Source organism: Etheostoma spectabile, chromosome 6 (genome assembly GCF_008692095.1).
Source record: "Etheostoma spectabile isolate EspeVRDwgs_2016 chromosome 6, UIUC_Espe_1.0, whole genome shotgun sequence".
Lineage (NCBI taxonomy): Eukaryota > Metazoa > Chordata > Actinopteri > Perciformes > Percidae > Etheostoma > Etheostoma spectabile.
Window position 1 is genome coordinate 18,439,547 of NC_045738.1, and position 20,173 is coordinate 18,459,719.

General features: G+C 40.2%; 1 protein-coding gene across 2 annotated transcripts in view; it reads right to left on the minus strand.

Moving 5' to 3' along the window:
• dgkb (diacylglycerol kinase, beta) overlaps positions 1-20,173 on the minus strand; it is a 92,540-nt gene that overhangs the window by 10,632 nt on the left and 61,735 nt on the right. For both annotated transcript variants that reach the window (XM_032518148.1, XM_032518149.1), the window contains 2 exons: positions 4,398-4,488; positions 3,093-3,288 (listed from right to left, as the gene is read on the minus strand). In XM_032518148.1, the coding sequence (XP_032374039.1) occupies positions 3,093-3,288; positions 4,398-4,488 (287 nt within the window). The remainder of the gene's footprint in view (positions 1-3,092; positions 3,289-4,397; positions 4,489-20,173) is intronic.

A 20,173-nucleotide genomic window follows, 5' to 3' on the forward strand; every position in this document is an offset into this window, starting at 1 on the left:
TTTTACAACGCACTGATTGATTTTTTATCAGGGATTAATGGAGTGTTCATTGTAGCAAAGTTGGGCTTTAAATTGATCAACTATCTGCCTCACAGTGTGTGCCACACTGCACTTTCATCCAGTAATGATGGAGTACTCAAGGAGGCCTGGACTCAGACTTGAGTCCAACTGGAGTTGCTATTCTACGGACTTGTAACTCGATTTGGACTTGCATACTGATAACTTGGACTCAGACTCAAGGATTTATGAAATAAGTCTCGGAAGTTGGATGAAGTTTCTGACTACTTTCATGTGTAAAAGGTAGTGATGGACTGCTCGAGTCCTGGACTTGAGTCGCTATGCTCTGGACTTGTGAATTGGACTTAAAAGGAGAACTTCGGCCAATTTTTATGTTAACCTTGAACGCTATAAATATGAGAGTACTGTCAATAAAAATTGGTGCTAGCAAACTGGAGTTGCTGCAGCTACGCGTAGAGCTCCCACTTAGCTAAAGAGCACCTTTGTGCCTCTTAACAGGCACCTAAATGCAATTAAAATGTACAACATGAACAGGACCCTTACGTGACAACAAGAGGCATTTTCAATTCAGACACTGTTCAAATTCACCTACCCTGTCTCTATCCTGCCGGTAGCTAGGTCGCCCTGCTAGCTGCTAGCTGCTAGCTGCGTCCGAGGATAAGTTTGTTCAGCCGGGCTTCTGTGATAATCATCACACAGCAGTTCCGTGTGTATTTGTAGCTCATTCATTTTGTGTGTGATTGATCTGGTGTTGGTGAACAGGAGGCTTGGCAGTGGCAATCTATGTGGTAGTTCCCTTAGCCTGTTTAGATTGGGCTGATTATTTTAAGATTGAGCTGTTTTTCTTCTTATTTCAACTCCCTCACCCTTCGGTGATTAACAGTACATTCTCTTGTTCTCTCAACAACTCAAAACATGTTTTCTCTTCATCACAAGTACAGTAAATGCTGTTACTGTAAATTGGGCTCTAATTTGTTAACAAGCTTTACTTTGAAGGGGTTAGAACTACTGAAATCCAAAGGAAACAAAAAAAAGGAAATCACATCAGGACAAAAAAACTGAATAAAGCTTCATAGACAGCTTCATAGAGATCTGTTTTTTTCCACCAGTCATGTTAGTGATGATCAACTAAGTCTCATAAGAGATCGCTAGCAGCCCTGTCTGGAGATCCTCACTGACCCTGCATGTTTTAAGCCAGACACTGATTGTAACATCCAGTTCATCCCGGGTACAGACACACCATCTCAAAATGAACCCTAAAAACACACCTGAGCGGGCAGGAGTTAGACATGATGGGAAATAAACGCAACAAAAACAAAACAATCCAGAATTCATGGAAATAGCTCATTTATGAGGAGAAAAATACATGTCAGGTAGAGAATGTCAATCCATCTATAATTTTTTTTCTCTGAATAAATGAAAAATTTGAGGGGATGTTAGCACACAATGATGTTGATCCTGATCAACACTAAACTTATTTGACTATGATTGCAATACTTTTTTTTTAAGTAGGTTTGATTAATCCTCTGGGCACCATAATTGTGGTGTACTAAATTTCATGGCAATCTATTCCCATAGTTGTTGCAATATTTCAGTCTTGTCTTGGTTGGAGTGACCACAGTATCCTGATCAAAATTAATATGATACTGTACTTATAATTCAAATTGTAATTGGATTGGCATAGTTGTGATGAAAGGGGCTATATAAATAAAATTACCATTGCCATTACTTCTACCACAGCATTCTGGGTATTTTCTTTCTTTTTGTTAATAAGCCCTTTCACACCATTTCAGCAGTTACCACAGAGCAGCTAACTCATTCAGCTTCATTCACTCATACATCCCCATTGGCAGGCTTCCTTTTGACATAAATGGATTCAGGGGTAAGCCCAACACCCCCCTCAGTCCGCTCCTATTAACTGAGCCTGCCCACTGGAGCCTACACAGACCATTAATACACATGTGACAGTTCCAAACAGTGACATGATTGTACCTCTTCTTTGCAAACAAAACCTGCTAGCTATGATTCACCTTGTCATCTGTGAAATATTCATGCACTCGGAAAAAAGTTTGGTCGAAAGTTTAGTCTTTGATCTATCTGATAGAGGCAAGGACACGGGCTGTCTGGGTCTGATGTGGGCTTTGGGGGAAAGAGCCTCCCACAATGTCCTAACCTATTTCACGTGCATTATTATTGTCCACTAACAAATCAATCACGATCTATAGTTTATGCAGGGCTTTGAAAGTGCTGTTGACGACTCACCGATTACCTAACTGTGTCAAGTTTTCTCACTTTTTAAAAACAACACAAGATGAAGAGTCTACAGCCATGCTAGTAGGTCTGTGACGCTGTACTTTAGCTTTTAGCTAAATGCTAGCATCACAAATTCACAATGGAAATGTTAACCAACATCGCCATCCCAAGAGCCAATTTAGCGTGGGTTAAACACACACCATTTTCAAACAAAGGCACATCTTGTAGTGGCATTTTCCATCATGATATATCTCTAATTGTGTTTTAGGGTTGGATGTGTGCTCTAATGCAGGGGTCTTCAATGTTTTTTAAGCCAAGGACCCCTAAGCTGAAAGAGAGATTGAGTAGGGACCCTTACCACATATATTGTATACAATTAAGCTGCATATTAAACTGGGCGGATGGATGAAAATGTATGAAAATTAAAATATTATTTATACGTAATAATAATGTAATGTTAAACATACATGTGGAAGGCACAGTAAATCCCCAAGCTTAACTGACTACCTTAGTAAACTTATCTTCAATGTGTAAACTGAACAGAATTATATTTTCTGTTTCAACATATTTAGCCAATGTGCTGTTACTGTAAATATGGTGGATTCATATCAATGCCCATTTTCAGACATTTTAATTTTTGAAAATATTAATAACAACATAATATGGTGGCCCCCCTGCACTAACTCTGAGGACCACCTAGAGGTCCAGGACCCCCTAGTTGAATATCTCTGCTGTAATAGTCTTTTAACGGCAGGATGAATAGCAAAAAAACAATAATAAATCAGTCAGAAATGTATGAATTTGTATGCTGTCAAAGCTACCTTGAACAGCAAACATGAGCTCCTTGGGGTCGAGCACTGGTGTCCTCTTGTCTTGGCTCTTTTTGCCCCCCTTGCGGTAACCCTTCCTCTTCTTGCTTTCGCCCCAAAGGTTGGAGCCGCCGTGCATGCTGGGAATGTTAAGAATGGCAATGCCTTCCAAGGAGATGTTGCTGAGGTCCAGAGTGACACCATCACACTTTTAAAAGGAAGAATGAAACACAGGGGAAAGACTAAATTTGGCTGATCACACTTTCATGATAGGCTAGCAACGCAAGTTGCATTTTACTGGAGTTTGAGCAGTGACAGGCTAACAAAAAACTTAAAAAAATAAGTTATTATCCACTAAAACACTGAACTGTTCAGAAGTTAAGAGTCTTGATATGTTTCTGCATCTCTTCCCAGAACTCTCTGAGCCTAAACCAAAATCTGTCCCTCTGTCTAAGTCAAAGCTTATATCTGTCTTTCTGTCTGAACATGGACTCGTCTCTCCGTCTAAGCCTGACCCAGTCTAAAAAACATGGACTGGTCTCTCTGTCTAAGCCTGACCCAGTCTAAAAAACATGGACTTGTCTCTCTGTCTAAGCTAAAAAATTATCTTTGTCAAAGCCTTAGCCTGAATCTGTCTCCTCTGTCTGAGTCCCCTCTTTCTAACTTAACATGAGCCTTTTTTTGAGTTGAGCCAGGATCTCTGTCCAGAACCACCATTCCTCTTGTCAATTTGATCGGATTAAGCTGGAAAAGGCCAGTAACACTATAAATATGGGATTTTTATACCAGTATGGATCTTTATGCCTCCTCCCGTACCACAGGTACTTATTGAGCACTAATTAATGAAGACCTCTGCACTGTGTGGATAGCTCTGAGAAAGGGGAAGATGAATTGCATAGACACCATCTTCATTATCACTCAATATCACACACAGCAGGGTCGTGTAGGGCTAATTACCTGCGTGTTGAACTGATGTTCAGTGAGAAGTGGGTGGGGAGGTACAGAGATAGCCATCCCACATCAACACTTTGTCTGGGTTCATTTAAAACTGGTATAAATGTGCGCCACTTCTTGAACAAGGACGGACCAGAATTTTTTTTACAAGCCCCATTAATCTTAAATGATTACTTATCTGCACTTGAGTCCATTTGTTTTTATCAAATATTTCTAATTAAACAGAGAATGTATGACTGCTTGGGGTTCACTTAGAAGAGTTTATGGAATAATAATTTAACAAAAGTAGTGACTTTCAAAAATCTTTGCCTTAGTTACTTTTCTATAGGGCTCAAAATGCCAAAAATATGTGGTTTGATTTACCTCAACCTCCAGAAAGTCGTGGAGCTTCTTACATGTGGCCGAAAAGGTCTCCGAAGTGCCGAACTCAAAGTACCACAGCTTATTCTTTGTTCTGAAAGAAACAAGACAACAGGAACTGCAAAGGGACCGAGAAAAGAGAGGAAACATAGGAGTGTTTTCCCCACATCAAATCTGAAGCTTGTAAAGTCATAGCCTCTCTTCTTCTCTTCTGTCTCTTATGTGCTGAGCTTCGGAAAAAAAGAGACCACTCTGTAAAGGTGTGTTTGATTCACGCTTGAAAAAAGGATTTTCTAAACTACACAGGAAATATACCTCTAATGTTTACCGCTGACCAACATTACAGTCATTAATCTCCAAAAAATGCCTAATGTGGCTTATTAATCACATATTGAAGCATGATGATGAATCTAAAAGCAGTTAAGGAGGACCTGAGGGAACACATGGGGTGGCCAGTGGGTACCCATGCCCAACATTAAGGTCCAGTGAGGGGTGCAAGAGGGTAATCTAACTGCCCCTGCAATTAACAGAGGACTGTGGTGCTGCTCCCTGGGCTTCCTACAGCACACACTCCCACAGCTAAGGCTGATGATCAATGACCTGGCAGGGGTGAGTTACCATCTGTCCACATACTGCTATGGTAAATCATATTCTCAAACGACTACACATATCTTTTTTTTTTTTGTATTGGAGTATTCATTATTTGTTGTAGGCAAGGCATTGCATGTTTGTTTATGTAGTACAGTATCAGCAACAGGGCAATTCAAAGTGCTTTACATAAAACATTAAAGTTAAAGCCGTTAAAAACAATTAAAAATATAAAAACAGATAAAATACGAGAATACAGCGCGTCAAAAAGAAAGGTCTTCGGCCTTGATTTAAAAGAACTGACAGTTGTGGCCTGACATTTTCTGGGAGTTTGTTCCAGATATGTGGAGCATAAAAACTGAACACTCGGAAAATTTATTTTGGCAACAAGAAGTATTTTGAAATCAATTCTTTGAGAGACAGGAAGCCAGCGTAAAGACGTCAGAACTGGAGTGATGTGATCCACTTTCTTGGTCCTAGTGAGAACTCGAGCAGCAGCGTTCAGGGAGACATGTAAGACACCGTTATGGCCCTGACACACCAACCCGACGGCTGACCGATGGCAGACAAAGCAGTCTGACTGATCAAGGTCCGTTTAAAAGATCCAAACTACACCAACGTATCTGGCTTTGTTCATTGTTTTTAACATTGTCTATTGAAGCTGAGCGCTCACTTTTAACCATTCCTCTTTTGCTCCAGAAACAACCACCGCCTTTATTATAGATAGCAGTCTGTGTAGTCTTCATGCTAATCATGCAAGCAGGCATCTTACAATGCAAACCAAACCTTAAAAATAGAAAAGAAATCATGTGGAATAAAAGGAAGAAATTAAATGTAACTGATGTTTGAGGGCAGCTGATTTTTTAATTTCTTCCAGCATGAGGTTGTTATTTCTTTAACACTCACGAATGAAAGGGAACCTGCACAAATTAAGGCCATGATTGGTAATTATGGATTGGATTTTGCACTTATTTTTATTTGGCCAGTTGATAACAATGCCATTTAAACTAGGGTAGCAGCAGCCGCTCTGTCCGTTTTAAAATGGTTTGATTTATCAAGAGTAAGAAAAAAAGACTTCCTCCCTGCTGCCAAAAGTAAGAGGTGACCATAAATGTCCAATAAAAAACTACTCATCTGTCCACTTTGTTAATTGGGCAGTGTAAACCGAAGCAAATCACATACATAAAGTCCAAACAGTTGCCCCTAGAGACTGTACAAGTTTATAACTCTGACATAAATAACAAAGACAATTTAATATTCGTTGATTTTTCTATTTTTATAATCACAGAACTTCAATACTTTACTTATTGATTATATTAATGCAGGTTGTGTTCTGATTTCCTGATTTCCTTTATGATCTTGTTTTGGTAGAAAGAGGTGCAACTGAATCCGGGACCCGGACCACAGGCAATCCCTCATCAAGTGCAGTTAAAACTGACGGTTATGAATACATCAACATTACAAGGACAGGCTAATGCTTCAAATTTAGTAAGACTGTGATCTGACACCAAGGACGTGACAGGAGAGACAGTCGGAGCAGAAGCTAAGTCAAGGTGTTGCCACTGCAGAGAAGTATCAAATAGGAAGGTAAGGAAGGTTTTACTTAGAGGATCAAAGGTCATCAATAATTAAAATCTCATCAGAATGAGTAACAAGGTGTGAGGTAAATTATCCAAATTCTTTGAAAGATTGGGGATAAGGACCAGGTGGTCCAGAGTGATTCACAAGGTGGAATAATTTTGCACCTTTCCACACTGTTGATAAGGGACAAACTGCATTATCAAGACTATCTTCCCCGAAAAACTCCCACATAAGTCGTTGGTCCATGCAGCAATAACGACTTTTATATTTAGGGTTGTAATGGTGGCGTCTTCTGGTGGATGTAGTAGTATTGACAGGAGCAAAGCAGAAAGTAAGGTGACAAAGTATAAAAGCGCCAAATTTTTGCGGAAGGAGGCAGGCTGGGGTAGTTGGGTCAAACTGTCCCCCAGGAGACCGGGGTTTGTGTCCCGTTTGAAAACAAAGGTTTTCTGTTTTTACTTTTACTTTACGGCACAATCGGGGCTACGCAACATTCAGCGCCACAGACGTAACCAGAAGTGAAGCAACGTCTTATTTAAACCCAAACCACAATCTTTTCCAAAATGAACGAAGCTGTTTTGGTAACAAAACATAACCGAGTAGTTTTTGAGCCTGAACCTAACCAAACTGTTTCCGTTTCACAAGACTATTGTGTATAAAACCACGACTGTTCAGTCTCAGTTATGAGAATGGAAAATGCATGTGTGTCGTATTTCCTGCCACCGCTATGGGCATTGATTTAAAAAGACAACTTAATAATGTTGTATGGTTTTGAGGCATTATTTACTGATGAGGCTTTGCTAGTGCTATCACAAACAAGCCTGCTGTTAAGCCTATGACTGTGGCTATCTCGAGGGCCTGTGACATCTCAGGTAATGTTAGCAGAGATGAGCTGTTCTCTCCAGCAAAGACACCCTACCTGCAAAAACAGAACAGTTTACAGAAACCATCGTAGCACGGTAAGCAAGGTTGCATTAGTTGTGGGCTAGGCTAGGATTGGCTTTGAGCTAAGCTAACAAGGCAGAAAACAGATGCTATAAGTCTTATGCTAAGAAAGATTTGAAGATAAAAAGTACAAGTCTAATACGATACGGACTTCGAGTAACAGAGTAGAAGGGGGAAGAAAGATTAGCCAGCGGTTGTCCATGTCACGGAAATCACAATGTGCGCCAGGGGAAGCAGCATCACAGCGCTGAGGCCACGTCACAGCATCCCACAGATCACACAAAGCCTTTAAAGCTTTCCAAGAAACAACAGACAACAACATGCAATTTATCACAAAGCTAGAAGGACAGAAAAAAAAAAAAAAACTGCAACAGTGCTGACACGCAGAACTGAACACACAGTAAAAAATGGCCTTCTCTTAGCTGGAATCAAAGCCCTACAAGAGGAACGTATTAGTATAAGAAGAGTAACAATCACTGAATTATTGATTTCCTCATTAGGACTTTTGTCAGGACCATTTAGCCACTTTATAAATGAGCTTTCATTAGGGTACTTGCAAGGTAGCCCAACTCACAGTTGATTTATAATGTGCAACATGGTCAATAGAAGAGGGATGGGAGCAGAGGGAGGTGGGAAGAGGCAGGAGGGCAACAGGGCCACGCTGAGAGGCTTTCCACAACAACACATCCCTACATCTACACCCTACATCATCATCATCATCATCATCATCATCAGTCTGTAAACTCAGTAGTCAAACCCAAGAACACAGGCCTGGGCAATTTTGCAAACAAACAAATGAAGGTGGCTACTTCCAAAAGCATATTCAAAACTACTGGTCAGTGATTGATGGAGAGAATGAAGTCAGATCCAATACATGGAATGTTTTGGAGGCCTAGACTCTTGTTTTTGTCACATTCAAGAGCCTCTGATATCTGAAACCATGTTTAAACTGAACACAAAGCCAGTTTTAGAGGGGGACAAGTCGTGAGTGGATGTAAAAAGACATGGATTCTCTATAGGTGCCACAAATTGAGGTGAATACTTATCTGCACGAGTTTCAAAGAAGACTAGTGTTCACTTTTCCCAACTACAGCTACATGATTCCACTTCATGAACGTACAGACAAGACGGAAGGAGAAACTAGAATAATGTAACAAAGAACAAACTCCAGGTTTGTGTTAAAGATAACCACAGAAACACCCGACGCACATAGGCAATCGACAAGCATAACATACCCAAATATCCAACCAAACTGTAGGTGGTCAAGTTCCATTATGGTTAATGTATGCACCAGAGCAATGTGTGTAATAAAAAAAGATATCTCTGGTTCTGCTGCATCAATTTAGATTATTTCTTCAGGGCAAAGATTGCGGCTTCTGATCTGCCACATCATTCGTTAGATTATTCATTAGATGGACATTTGTTATGACTTCATACTTGGAAGAATGACCTACTTCACATTCAAAAGAGCTCTACTAACCCACTGATTCGCCTCAAATTTTACAACATAGCTACATCTTCTAAACAGCAACATCCTAAACAGAGTCCTCTATGTTTATATATTTTTTTTAACAGTAGAGCAGGTCCAAACTACACTCAGGACAACTGGAGCCAAATGCAGAAAACTAAAGACACACTGTAAGAACAGATACAGTAAGAGACAGCATCTGACCATCCTGTCGATTCCCACCACTTAACCTAACAAGCGCACCATGGCAACAAATCACCTCATGTCCCTGTTCATTAGGTAATTAGGAGCATCCCATTGGCTTGATCGGATTGTCGTTTGTTATCTGCCGACCGATGCTAAACACTGGATTCCTCTGACAGACCGACTGTGTGACGAGCGTCTTCAAGAAGATCCAGCCTGTGCTAGGATTAATAGGGGATCCATTTGAGTAAAATTATACTTTTAAGGTAGATTTGGAGGACTTTTTCGCTACGGTAAGTGCAGTAAATGTGAACGTAAAGTGCCCATTTCCTTAAACTGTTGCCTGACTTTAAGCTCCTGCATCCTTCTCATCATCTCAGAAACGACATCATTACATTTCCTGTGGGAGCGATTTGTGTTTTCAGTAGCAGGTATGTACTGTAGCAGGTTTCCAATTCTCTGAGTAGCCGCAAGGCCTCGGCTGTGATTGTAGCTGCAGTGTATCAATGCAAAGTGTACTGCAATAATAACTTTAGCGGTGTGCATGTGAGATCAGAGTAGTAGTCACAGCTGGCTTACCAAAAGAAAAGCAGTGGCTCAGGTTTCCAGAGCTACTGAGTTAAATTTGCACAAACAAATCATAAAACAAAACTGACATAAGAGGACCTAAACAAAATGTGTGGCAGAGAAAACAAAAAACACAAATGGCTTCACAAAAACATCTAATACCAAAGGGAAAAGTCAGGTGCGCAACAGAAAGACACATGTAGCTGAAATGGCCTGAATCTGAACAATACACCGTGTTCAGCAACCGTCCGCTGGTTGGCTCACCATATTAAAGGATGTCGGAGGCGATAAGCTTCAGTGTAGCGTCGCTGTCCTGAGGCCACAGCACCTTTAGATGCACTTTCTACCGGCCACACTGAACGCCAGACACAGAGCTATTGATTTCCTTCCCCTCTGACACTTAATCTAACCCACAATGATCTACGACCTTATTTTCACACTAATTTCTTCTTGATCAGAGGTGATAAATATCGCATTGACATAACCAGCTCTTTGTGCATTGCATCAATGCACTGTTTTGTTTAACATGACACCGCCTAGAGCGCTCCGACGCCGACTGGCAGTTTGAGAAATGATCCTGAGTTGCATCGTCTTGCCTTCAGAGATGCAGCGAGCGGTTTGAAAAATGTATTTCTTTCTGTTGCACCGCAATGATTCCAAGGTGCTTTTTTTATACCAAAACAAACTGAACAGCTAAAATGACATAGAAGTGAACTGATAAGCTTGACAGCTAAAGTATTTTTCTTTAACACGTATTTTAGTTTTTGCAAACAGCTGCAGTATTTTCCCAGGTGGTGACAGTGTGAAACAAGTTAGATGGAAAAAAGATAATGGTACAAAGTTTAATGCTGAGTGCTCCTGTTTTTATATTTAAGATAACTTTATAATGAATACTGTGGTTTAACCACAGACTGTATTAATTAGGACATAGTCTTTTTGATCACTCATAGGTTTTAACACGTGTGTTGTGAAAGGGCTGTTGAACAATTAAAAACATTATGATAATGTAAAAGCTGCAATGAAACAAAATATAATTTGTGATACTCTTCCAGCTCAGAACCATTCATGTTTGGAACTGTTGCAATTACCTTAACAAAGCAATGCTGTTAATTAATGAAATAATTATTCGTATTGTTTACAAGGCTTGGGCGTTATAGCAACGTGTTTATCTGGTCTAACACCTCCAGAAACACATCTGCGGGAGGAAGTCTGATTTTAGTGCAATGGAGACAACTTTCATTCCAAATTAACTTCTGAAAGTTGCCCCGTAAAAAACCCATCATCGGCAGGCTTCCACCTTAGCTCTTCGTTTTTATATAAAAGCAGCATGTAGCAAGATGAGCGTAAACCTTAATGCTTCAATCATTTCATTATTTGATTGAAAGATTATTTTGATGGGCATTTCCAGCCTTTATTTTTAACAGGACAGAGAGAGGGGGGAATGACATGCAGCAAAGGGCCGCAGGTCGGAGTCAAACCCTGGCCCGCTGAGTCGAGGAGAAAACCTCGATGGGCGCCAGCTCAACCAACTGAGTTAGCCGGGCGCCCATCATTTCATAATTTTATCAGAGAAATCTCTTGTAAATGTGACGCCCAGCAATGTGTAGTCACATTATGTGGTCTCATTTTGGATATTTTGAATAGTCAGCATATGTATATTGCTTTATAAGGGCCTCAGTTCTTGCATTTGGTGTAAATTTATTTTGTATGCTGTATGCCAAAATTCACCACAAGGGGGCCACGCCTTCCAGTGAGACGGCATAGTGTGGCCTCTCGTCTTTAGGCTGGCAGAAGCGAAACACAATACCTGTTCCTTTCAGGTTAGTTGCTGGTAAAAAACACACCTATTTGGTCAAAATAGTGTCAGTACATGGTATGAATGCTTTTCTGTGTTCTATACTGGATGAAGATTGTAATTAGAAGTTATTTAGAGAAACACAGTGTAATGTGGTCGGAATGCTACAGCTAAAGCCGAGCAAGCTAGCTGCACTAACAGAACGTGTCACGTTGGGTATATTGTCCTATTTTGAGGCTCCTATGTTATGGAGCTAGAACAGTGACAGTAACCTGTGGTATTGAAAATGAAATTTGGCATTGAAACAACAAATATCAGCACTGAAAACTGTTGAACTGATATATAAAATACAAACATCAATCAACAGAATAACGATCATAACATTGTGCATTTAAACTAGACTAACCTGGACATTTGTAGATATGTTTTTAAGCCGCTCACTGTGTTACATTGGCTAGGAATTTGTTTGGATTCACTTTGATTTACTCATAAAATCACTTAACCCTTGTGTTGTCCTCTTGTCAACCATGAAAAAAAGTTATTGTATTTTCTGACATTTTGGTCACTTTTTCAATGTAGTGGGTCCTTTTTGTAATGTTTTTTCCAAAGTTATTTGATATTTCTAACGTTGACATATTCAGATTATTTCAAAGACCCATTCTTTGTGATAAAAAACTGAAAATTAGTCAAATTTGACCCGAGGACAAAATGAGGGTTAAAACAGTGTCCTCTCTTACTGTCCAGCGGCCAAAACGTGAGAAGCTCTGAGGTGGTAAATTTCTTTCTGTTGGGAGTACTTTAACCCCATGACCGCAGATGTAGATGTCATTAAAACTAATATAATTTTAAAAAGCTGACCTTACAAGGTAAACTTGTAAGTTATAAGTGATATGATTTTTCATATTGCTCGGCCGTACTACTGCAAGTGCAGAGTCTTGTGTGTGTTAGTTGACTTGAGTTTGTGTGTGTGTGTGTGTTCCCACTGGGCCACAGGTGAGATCCCTCTAAATTACACACAAGTGGTGATTAATTATAGATGACACTTTGGTCACATAAACGATTTCATCCCCAAATGAGGTCTGAGGGCAGCCGCTATTGAGGTCCACCGTGTGTGTCTGTGTAAATGAGCGTGTGTATGCATGTGTATTTTAGAGCGCCAACACCTGTGGCCCCGTTCCCCACTCAGCAGGAAACACACACACACGTACATGCCTACACGCACATTAGCATTAGGTGTGTTGATGGGGGTGTGTGTTGGTGATTCCGGCACACACACCCATCCAGCACATCGCAGGGCTTTGATGAACATACTCATTATGCTAAAGAGTGCTCCATGCCTGGGCTTCCCTGTGCCTTCAGGAAAGGTTAACTCGGGATGGTTACACAGCACAGCGAGAGGCTGTGGGCGCACGGGGGCAGAGCAGCTCTGGAGGAGCGCCGTGACGGTGTCAGATGTCTCGGGCCCAGAAATAGATCTGGGTATGCAGCGCAAATATCATGGGAACATCAAGGCACCATGATTGATGCCACAGAATAAACAAACATTGCAGATGAAGCCGCTGCAGCTGAAACGTCCCAAATAAGATGTTTTCCCTCACAGATCTCATGTTGTCTGGAGAGAAGCTGTAAATTAGTAACATCGCAACTGACTTTGTACAGTGGCACAGGAGGCAGTCAGGATTTGAATGTCCCTGTTATTGAAAATGATTGATAGGACGTTACATGTGCAAAAACACTAAGACAAATTCTACATTAGTGTAACGTACTGGGACAATAAACACTTCTGATTCTGATGCAGCTAGAAATAGCAATTAACAGAATGATGGTGCATTAATAACTATTGAAGAAATAGCTATTAATATCATAAAATTATAGTTCATGTATTCTTGCTGCTTCTTATTTCAACACCTGTAAAAGATAGTTTCCTTTTGACTTGTGTCAGCGATATTGGCATTTTTCATCCTCACAGGAATATAAAGAATGAATTGTGCTACCAGTGATACAGATTCATGACGAGAGTTATGTGCATTAAAATCAGTCCAGTGGCCTATGGTGCTATAGCAGCAATCTTTCCCCAATTTATTTTTAAAGATGATTTTTGGGGGATTTTAGGCCTTTAGTTACACAGGACAGATGACTATATGAAAAAGGAGAGAAAGAAAGAGGGAATGCTATGCAGCAAAGGGCCACAAGCCGGAGTCAAGCCTGTGGCTGCTGCGTTGAGGAGTAAACCTCTATATATGGGGACCTGCTCTACCAGGTAATCTACCCATGCGCACGGGCGATTTTAAGACCCTCTTTAAGGGGGCTCAAGCCCCCCCCCAAGTTTCATCTCAGCCCCACTAAAAATTATAATTTTTAACATTTAAAAAAAAAAAAAAAAAAAAAAATATATATATATATATATATATATATATATATATATATTATTTTAGTGCTTCAATTGAGAGTTTGAGACTTGGCTGTTAGTGACCGAGGACAAACAATTACCATTGACAGAAACATAGTGTTGGCCAATTGGAGGTGGCTGTGCCAGACTCACACCTTAGGCCGAGTCTCTATCTAATCTGTCAGAGGGAGAGCAGGAGTGTGCTGGTGAACCTTAACGTTGGTAGTCCCCAAACTGGTAATTTCATGGCGCGGATTAGAACCCAAATTGAAACGTAAGCAACTTAAATTGCTGAACTTTGGAACACTGCGTCTAATTGGTCGTTATTACTGTGACTTATAAAGTGTAAGGTTTAGTTCCTTCATAGTGTTAATAGTGTCAAAAAAAACATTAACTGACATTGTTGTTCAGTAGCTAGCGCATAGATTACCAGATAATGAAATAACTGATTTAGCGGGGTGGGGGGTTAACACTTTTGCTAGGCACCTTATCCATGTCACATTCTCATTAGGGGCTCAGCCCCCCTAAAGCTCTGATTCTATAATTACCCTTGCCCAGGCGCCCAACTTTTCCTCCTTTTTTAACATTTATTGCCTTTATCGGGTGATTGACAGTGGAGGGGCAGACATGAATCATGGGGAGAGTGTGACATGCAAAAATGGTCTACAGACCGGAATTAGGCATATTGATCAAAACTTTACCCATACCATAACTGCCATGTGCAGATACTGTGGAGTGTGACAATTTAAAAAAAGTTTGGTATTGGATGTAAAAAAAAAAAAAAAGAAGAAATTAATGCATTGCAGGGATTTTCCAGAATTCAAAAATCCATGTTCTTGTCCGGCGATGACATAGTTTAAATTTATCATGTTGCTAGTGCCACCTATTGGCAGATTATTAAGTCATGCAGGTTTATGTGAGGTTGATACGAGCGCTCAATATCTAAATTGGGTTGTTGCACAATGCATTTAAGAGTTATGACAGTTCATGTCAAGTAGGTTACCCTCAGATTTTTTTTTTCAATTATACAAAAGTAACATATTATACAACTTACTGTAGAAGATTGTGAAAAGATTCAAGCAAAAAAATTCAAAACAGTTGAAATTTTGTTTTGCTAAAATGGGGCATTGCCATTATTAATTGATTCATCTTGAACCAGTTAGATATCAAAGAGAAAATAAAAGTGTAAAAAAATAAAAAGTGGTTCTATCTGATCAAAGACATCGTACTACTAACAGACCAACACATGAGAAAGAAAGTTAAATGGTTGACTTGATAGTTTGGGAAATTTACAAATTTGCACAATAAATCAAAATGCAAATACAGAAGTTACTCTGCCTAAAATCAATGTCACTGTCTTGGATATGAGTAGAGTAGAGTAGTCTGGCCCAACAAAAGTACATTTCCATGATAATTGCCTGAGCCATGCGTCATCCCGCGCTGGATGTCCCTCACCTTTCGCTCATCGGGAAACAACAAACTTCGAGCTAGCAAGCTACAAAAAATGGATCGTAAGTAAGGCCTGCTTGGTTCTTTTAGGGAATGATTGTGAAGATTTAAAAAGAATATATTTTATGGCTGATTGATGGGATTGCTATGGATAAAGTACACACGGAGATACACCGATAACAGTAAATGGCGTTCAATTGTGTATCCAGCTAATTTAAATAGCTCATGTTACTGTATTGTGTGAACAGTTCACTTCATTTAATATTGTATGTGGCGTTTTCTTTAGCAGGGTGCAAATGTTTCACCTAAACAAGTTTTTTTCTCAAGATTGTTTCGTAGAGCCATCGTCGCTGTACCTGGAGCTTAGCGCCGCCCAAGACGATTGGGATTGGTTTAAAGAAATGCCTACCCTCTCCTACCCTGAAACATCAGACTTTACTCCACAGCACTGTAGAGAAAAAAAAGCTTAAGGGAGTCTGACCTTACTCCACAGCGCTGACAATGCGAGACTACGCTGTTGAGTAAATGTCCCAAAAAGAGGTGGTGTGACTGATGTATCACAAAACTGAGAATTGGTTAGAAGTGGTATGACAATGAAAAATCTGACAAGTGGCTTACAACCTACCAATCTAAACATCAGAGTATCTTAGTCAGCACTGTACAATGGAACAAAGTTCTTAATTTTCTAAACCCTCTCTCTCAATGGCTTCCTTGTTTCTCTCACTATCTCATCTCTTGCCCTCAGAGTCAGAGATTAGTGTATAATTACATGGCAGATCAGCAAAAAACAGGGTGAAACAAAAGGGAGTAGTATATTTTAACAAGGCGGTGGAGGAGGAGTGGCGATGGGGTGGGGGAGGTGGCGGCGTGGCCCTCGTCACGGGCCGCCTGATTGTCTGCTTTTAATCCTCAACCTCATTATCACCTCCAGGTCCGGCAGTGGCAGTAAATGAATCTATCTGCCGAGTGTCAAATTTTCACACATTCGCCATGGTAATCACCCCAAGGTGCAAATACAGAAGATGGAAAGAATGAGAGGAAAGAAGGGGGGAAGAGAGAGTGTATGACCCCTGCATTTCATCAACAAAATCCCCTCATTTCATAATTAACAACAAGCTACATGATGTTTGGTTGGTAATTACATCTCATTAAATATTCAGCTTCTTTAAGGTCACACCAGTGTCAGGATGTATAGATTTGGTACATATTGGACGTGAAGACCCATTACTGCTGTCAGATATTAAAAAACAATCATTCAAAATTTGACATTTTTCTTTTTCCAAGTCGTACTGAAATCTTACATGTTTATCTTTTTATTACAACCTTGAAACATATTTAAAAGCAAAAGAAAGGTTTCAAAAGTACACAGGTTCATGAGAACTATAAAAATACATTAAAAATAAACATTTTTAATCAATAAAAAAGCTAAGATGCTGTTTTTATATATTTTTGGCACTGGCTGTTATTCCAAAATGGATTTGGTTTTCCCACTGAACCCTCTCAGAGAGAGATAGCCAACATCCAACAGCAGATTTTAAAATAACTATCCGATGCAGAGATAGAGAGTTAGGTGGATCTCTTATAATTTAATTAATTTATAATTTATGCTCTTTATTGATCCCCAGTGGTGAAATTACAGTTGGCACTCATGAAACACACACACACACACACACACACACACACACACACACACACACACACACACACACACACAAACCCAACACACACCACACACACACACACACACACACACACACACACACACACACACACACACACACACACACACACACACACACACACACACACACACACACACACACACACACGTCCTTTACATGCACTAATGAGAGATTTCAGAGTGAGCGGGCTGCGATTGCTAAACATGCACCCTGAGCAGTTGAGGGGGGGGGGGGGGCAGTGCCCAGGAACTGTGACCTCTGTACTTTGGTCCGTACTGAAAGTGAACCAGCGGTTCCTAACCCAACTTCCTGCGGACTGAGCTACTGCCATCCCTCTAAAAAGGTGTGAAACGTGTAAAATATTTGCATTAAAGACTTTTAATTGATGCTAAATTGCCTGAGAAAATGTAGATCAGTGCATTAAGAATCACAAACTAAAATAGGCCTACGTAATGTTCTCAATAACAAAATTAAAATACTGTATACTGAACGATAAACCTTTGTGCAAAAACAGCTGCAAATTGACCTCACAATGAGCCTCTACGTTGACGGTCATCTTTTCACTTGCCATTATTAGCTCAGACAATAAACAATATTGGAACGCCCTATAGCTCCCCCAGCAGAGTGGGCGCCCCATGTAGACTGGGCCTTGGCAGCGGCCCGGGGTTCGATTCCGACCCGCGGCCCTTTGCTGCATGTTGTCCCTCCTCTCTCTCCCCCCTTTCCTGTCTTCAAGCAACCCCGTCAATTAAAGGCTAAGAAAAAACCCCAAAATTACCTTAAAAGAAAATAAACAATATTAGATAAATCAATGGTCAGTTTGCCATTGAAACATTTTTAACATTAGTATTACACATCTGGAAAAGGAACAAGGAAGGGTGTGCTGATGTTAAAAGCTGTTAATTATAATTTGCTTTGGGGTCACTGCTGTGATATTGCAGTTTCATATTTTCTTGCAAGAAAACTATTATTCCACAATTTAACTTAACAGTTTTCTCTTTAAGATATAACTGAAGTTTTTACTGGTCGTTCATCTTGTGTTGTTGATTTCATTTCTACGTTCTGCAGCTCGTCGGACGTTTCTGGACAAAAAAGTTTGCGTAGTGGTATAATCATTATCATCGCCATTGTTGTTTTAATTGATATTATGTAAGTCTCCGTCTAAAGGCCTCTTTGTGTCTGTGTTCAAACCGGCAGAAACAGATGGCCGCCCACAAAGAGCCTGGGCTGCTCGAGGTTTCTGCCTAAAAGAAGTTTTTCCTCGCCACTGTTGCTCTTGGGAAATTGTTGGGTCTTTGTAAATTGTGTAAATTGAGTGTGGTCTAGATCTACTCAATCTGAAAAGTCTCTTGAAATACCTGATTGTGATTTTAAACTGCAAATAATATTGAATTGGATATTAGTGTTATTTTCTTTATTTATAATTATTAAGGGAGTTTTATGGTGCTTAAAGCTGGTTAAAAAAATCATTAAAAAAATGATTGACAAAAACATACTTATTGCAGATTGAAGTGAAATAAAATCTTCCTCCCCAGAGACACACTGCCTCCGTTGTCACTGCAGTTCCTGAGAAAGAGCTTCGAGGTGCAGGAACATGACTCTTTGATAAGTTGCAATACACTTCCAATGGACACGAGCCCTTTGGACAAATCCAACAAAAGCTATGCTACCTTGAAAAACTATAATCATGCATTATTGAATTGCCAAGGATAGTGTGTAATAGAGAGATCCTAAACCCATTCCCCCTCCTGAATTATTAATTGAATTCAAATAACAGACAGAATCATTTTCTTAAAATATCTCAATCATTTTTCACAAGAGCCTTAAAATGGGGGTAAAACAACAGAAATGCAGTCTGTGTGTCCCGCATTTAGATCTGGATAGTGACTAATTGTGAGTGGCAAACAGGAAAATTGGTTACCAACAAGAGGGATGTGCAGACATGTTGGAGTAATAACATGGCAATGACAAGCGAACCCCCTTTTTGCTTAACCAGAAAAAGAAAGATTCAACAATACAATTGGCCAATCCCTCGTAACCATTGGTAAACATTCGACAGGCCTGCTTTCATTCAAAACCCCTGCCGCTTCCCTTTGGACTATTTTGCCGGCAAATCTTCATGATCGAGCAACAAGCAGCAGAAAGAGAGTTGGCTAAATGTTGTACTAAGACCAGGGTAAAATATGATAATGAGTACAAATGGGATTATTAGGAGGCCGTGTGTCATCAGTCTGACTGATCCATGATGTCAAACTAGCCAAGCAAATTCAATTAGGCCTGCAATTACTCCCTGGCGCTAGTGGAGACGTATGGGAGACGTTAAATATTGATGGAAACATAGATGCCGCATTTGTTCATCTCCAAAGGTGAACGCATCTCCTCGAAGGTAATCACAAATGCTAAATAGGAAGCCGGTCCATTCGTCACACTGAGCTCCAGAGCAGCTACAATGTCTGCTGTCATGAAGGGGACACGCAGAACGTCTGCAAATGCACTGTAGGTTTGTTTAGACTGGGAGGAGATTTAGTTTTTTTTCTTCTCTTTTTTTACATTTTTTTAAATGTAAACTCATTTCCATCACGGTCTTTAGTGTCAAAATAAAAAGGAAGGGAATTAACGTAATTCAAGGATCCTTAGGATTACCCAACATTATATTCAGTAACATAGCCTACACTCTACTCTGAAGAAAAAAATAAATTATACTGGAAAAGTGGTGTATATCTGGACCAGAGCCAGTACCAACATCAGCCACAAATTGTTCACAAATCTGTCTAAATCTGTGTGAGTGAGCACTTCTTCTTTGCCGAGGTAATTCATCCGCCTCACAGGTGTGGCATATCAAGATCCTGATTAGACAGCATGATTATTATACAGGTGTGCCTTAGGCTGGCCACAATAAAAGGCCACTCTAAAATGTGCAATTTTATCACACAGCACAATGCCACAGATATAGAAAGTTTTGAGGGAGCGTGCAATTGGCATGCCGACTGCAGGAATGTCCACCAGAGCTGTTGCCCCAAATTGAATGTTTATTTCTCTACCATAAGCCATCTCCAAGGCGTTTTAGAGAATTTGGCAGTACATCCAACCGGCCTCACAACCGTAGACCACGTGTAACCACACCAGCCCAGG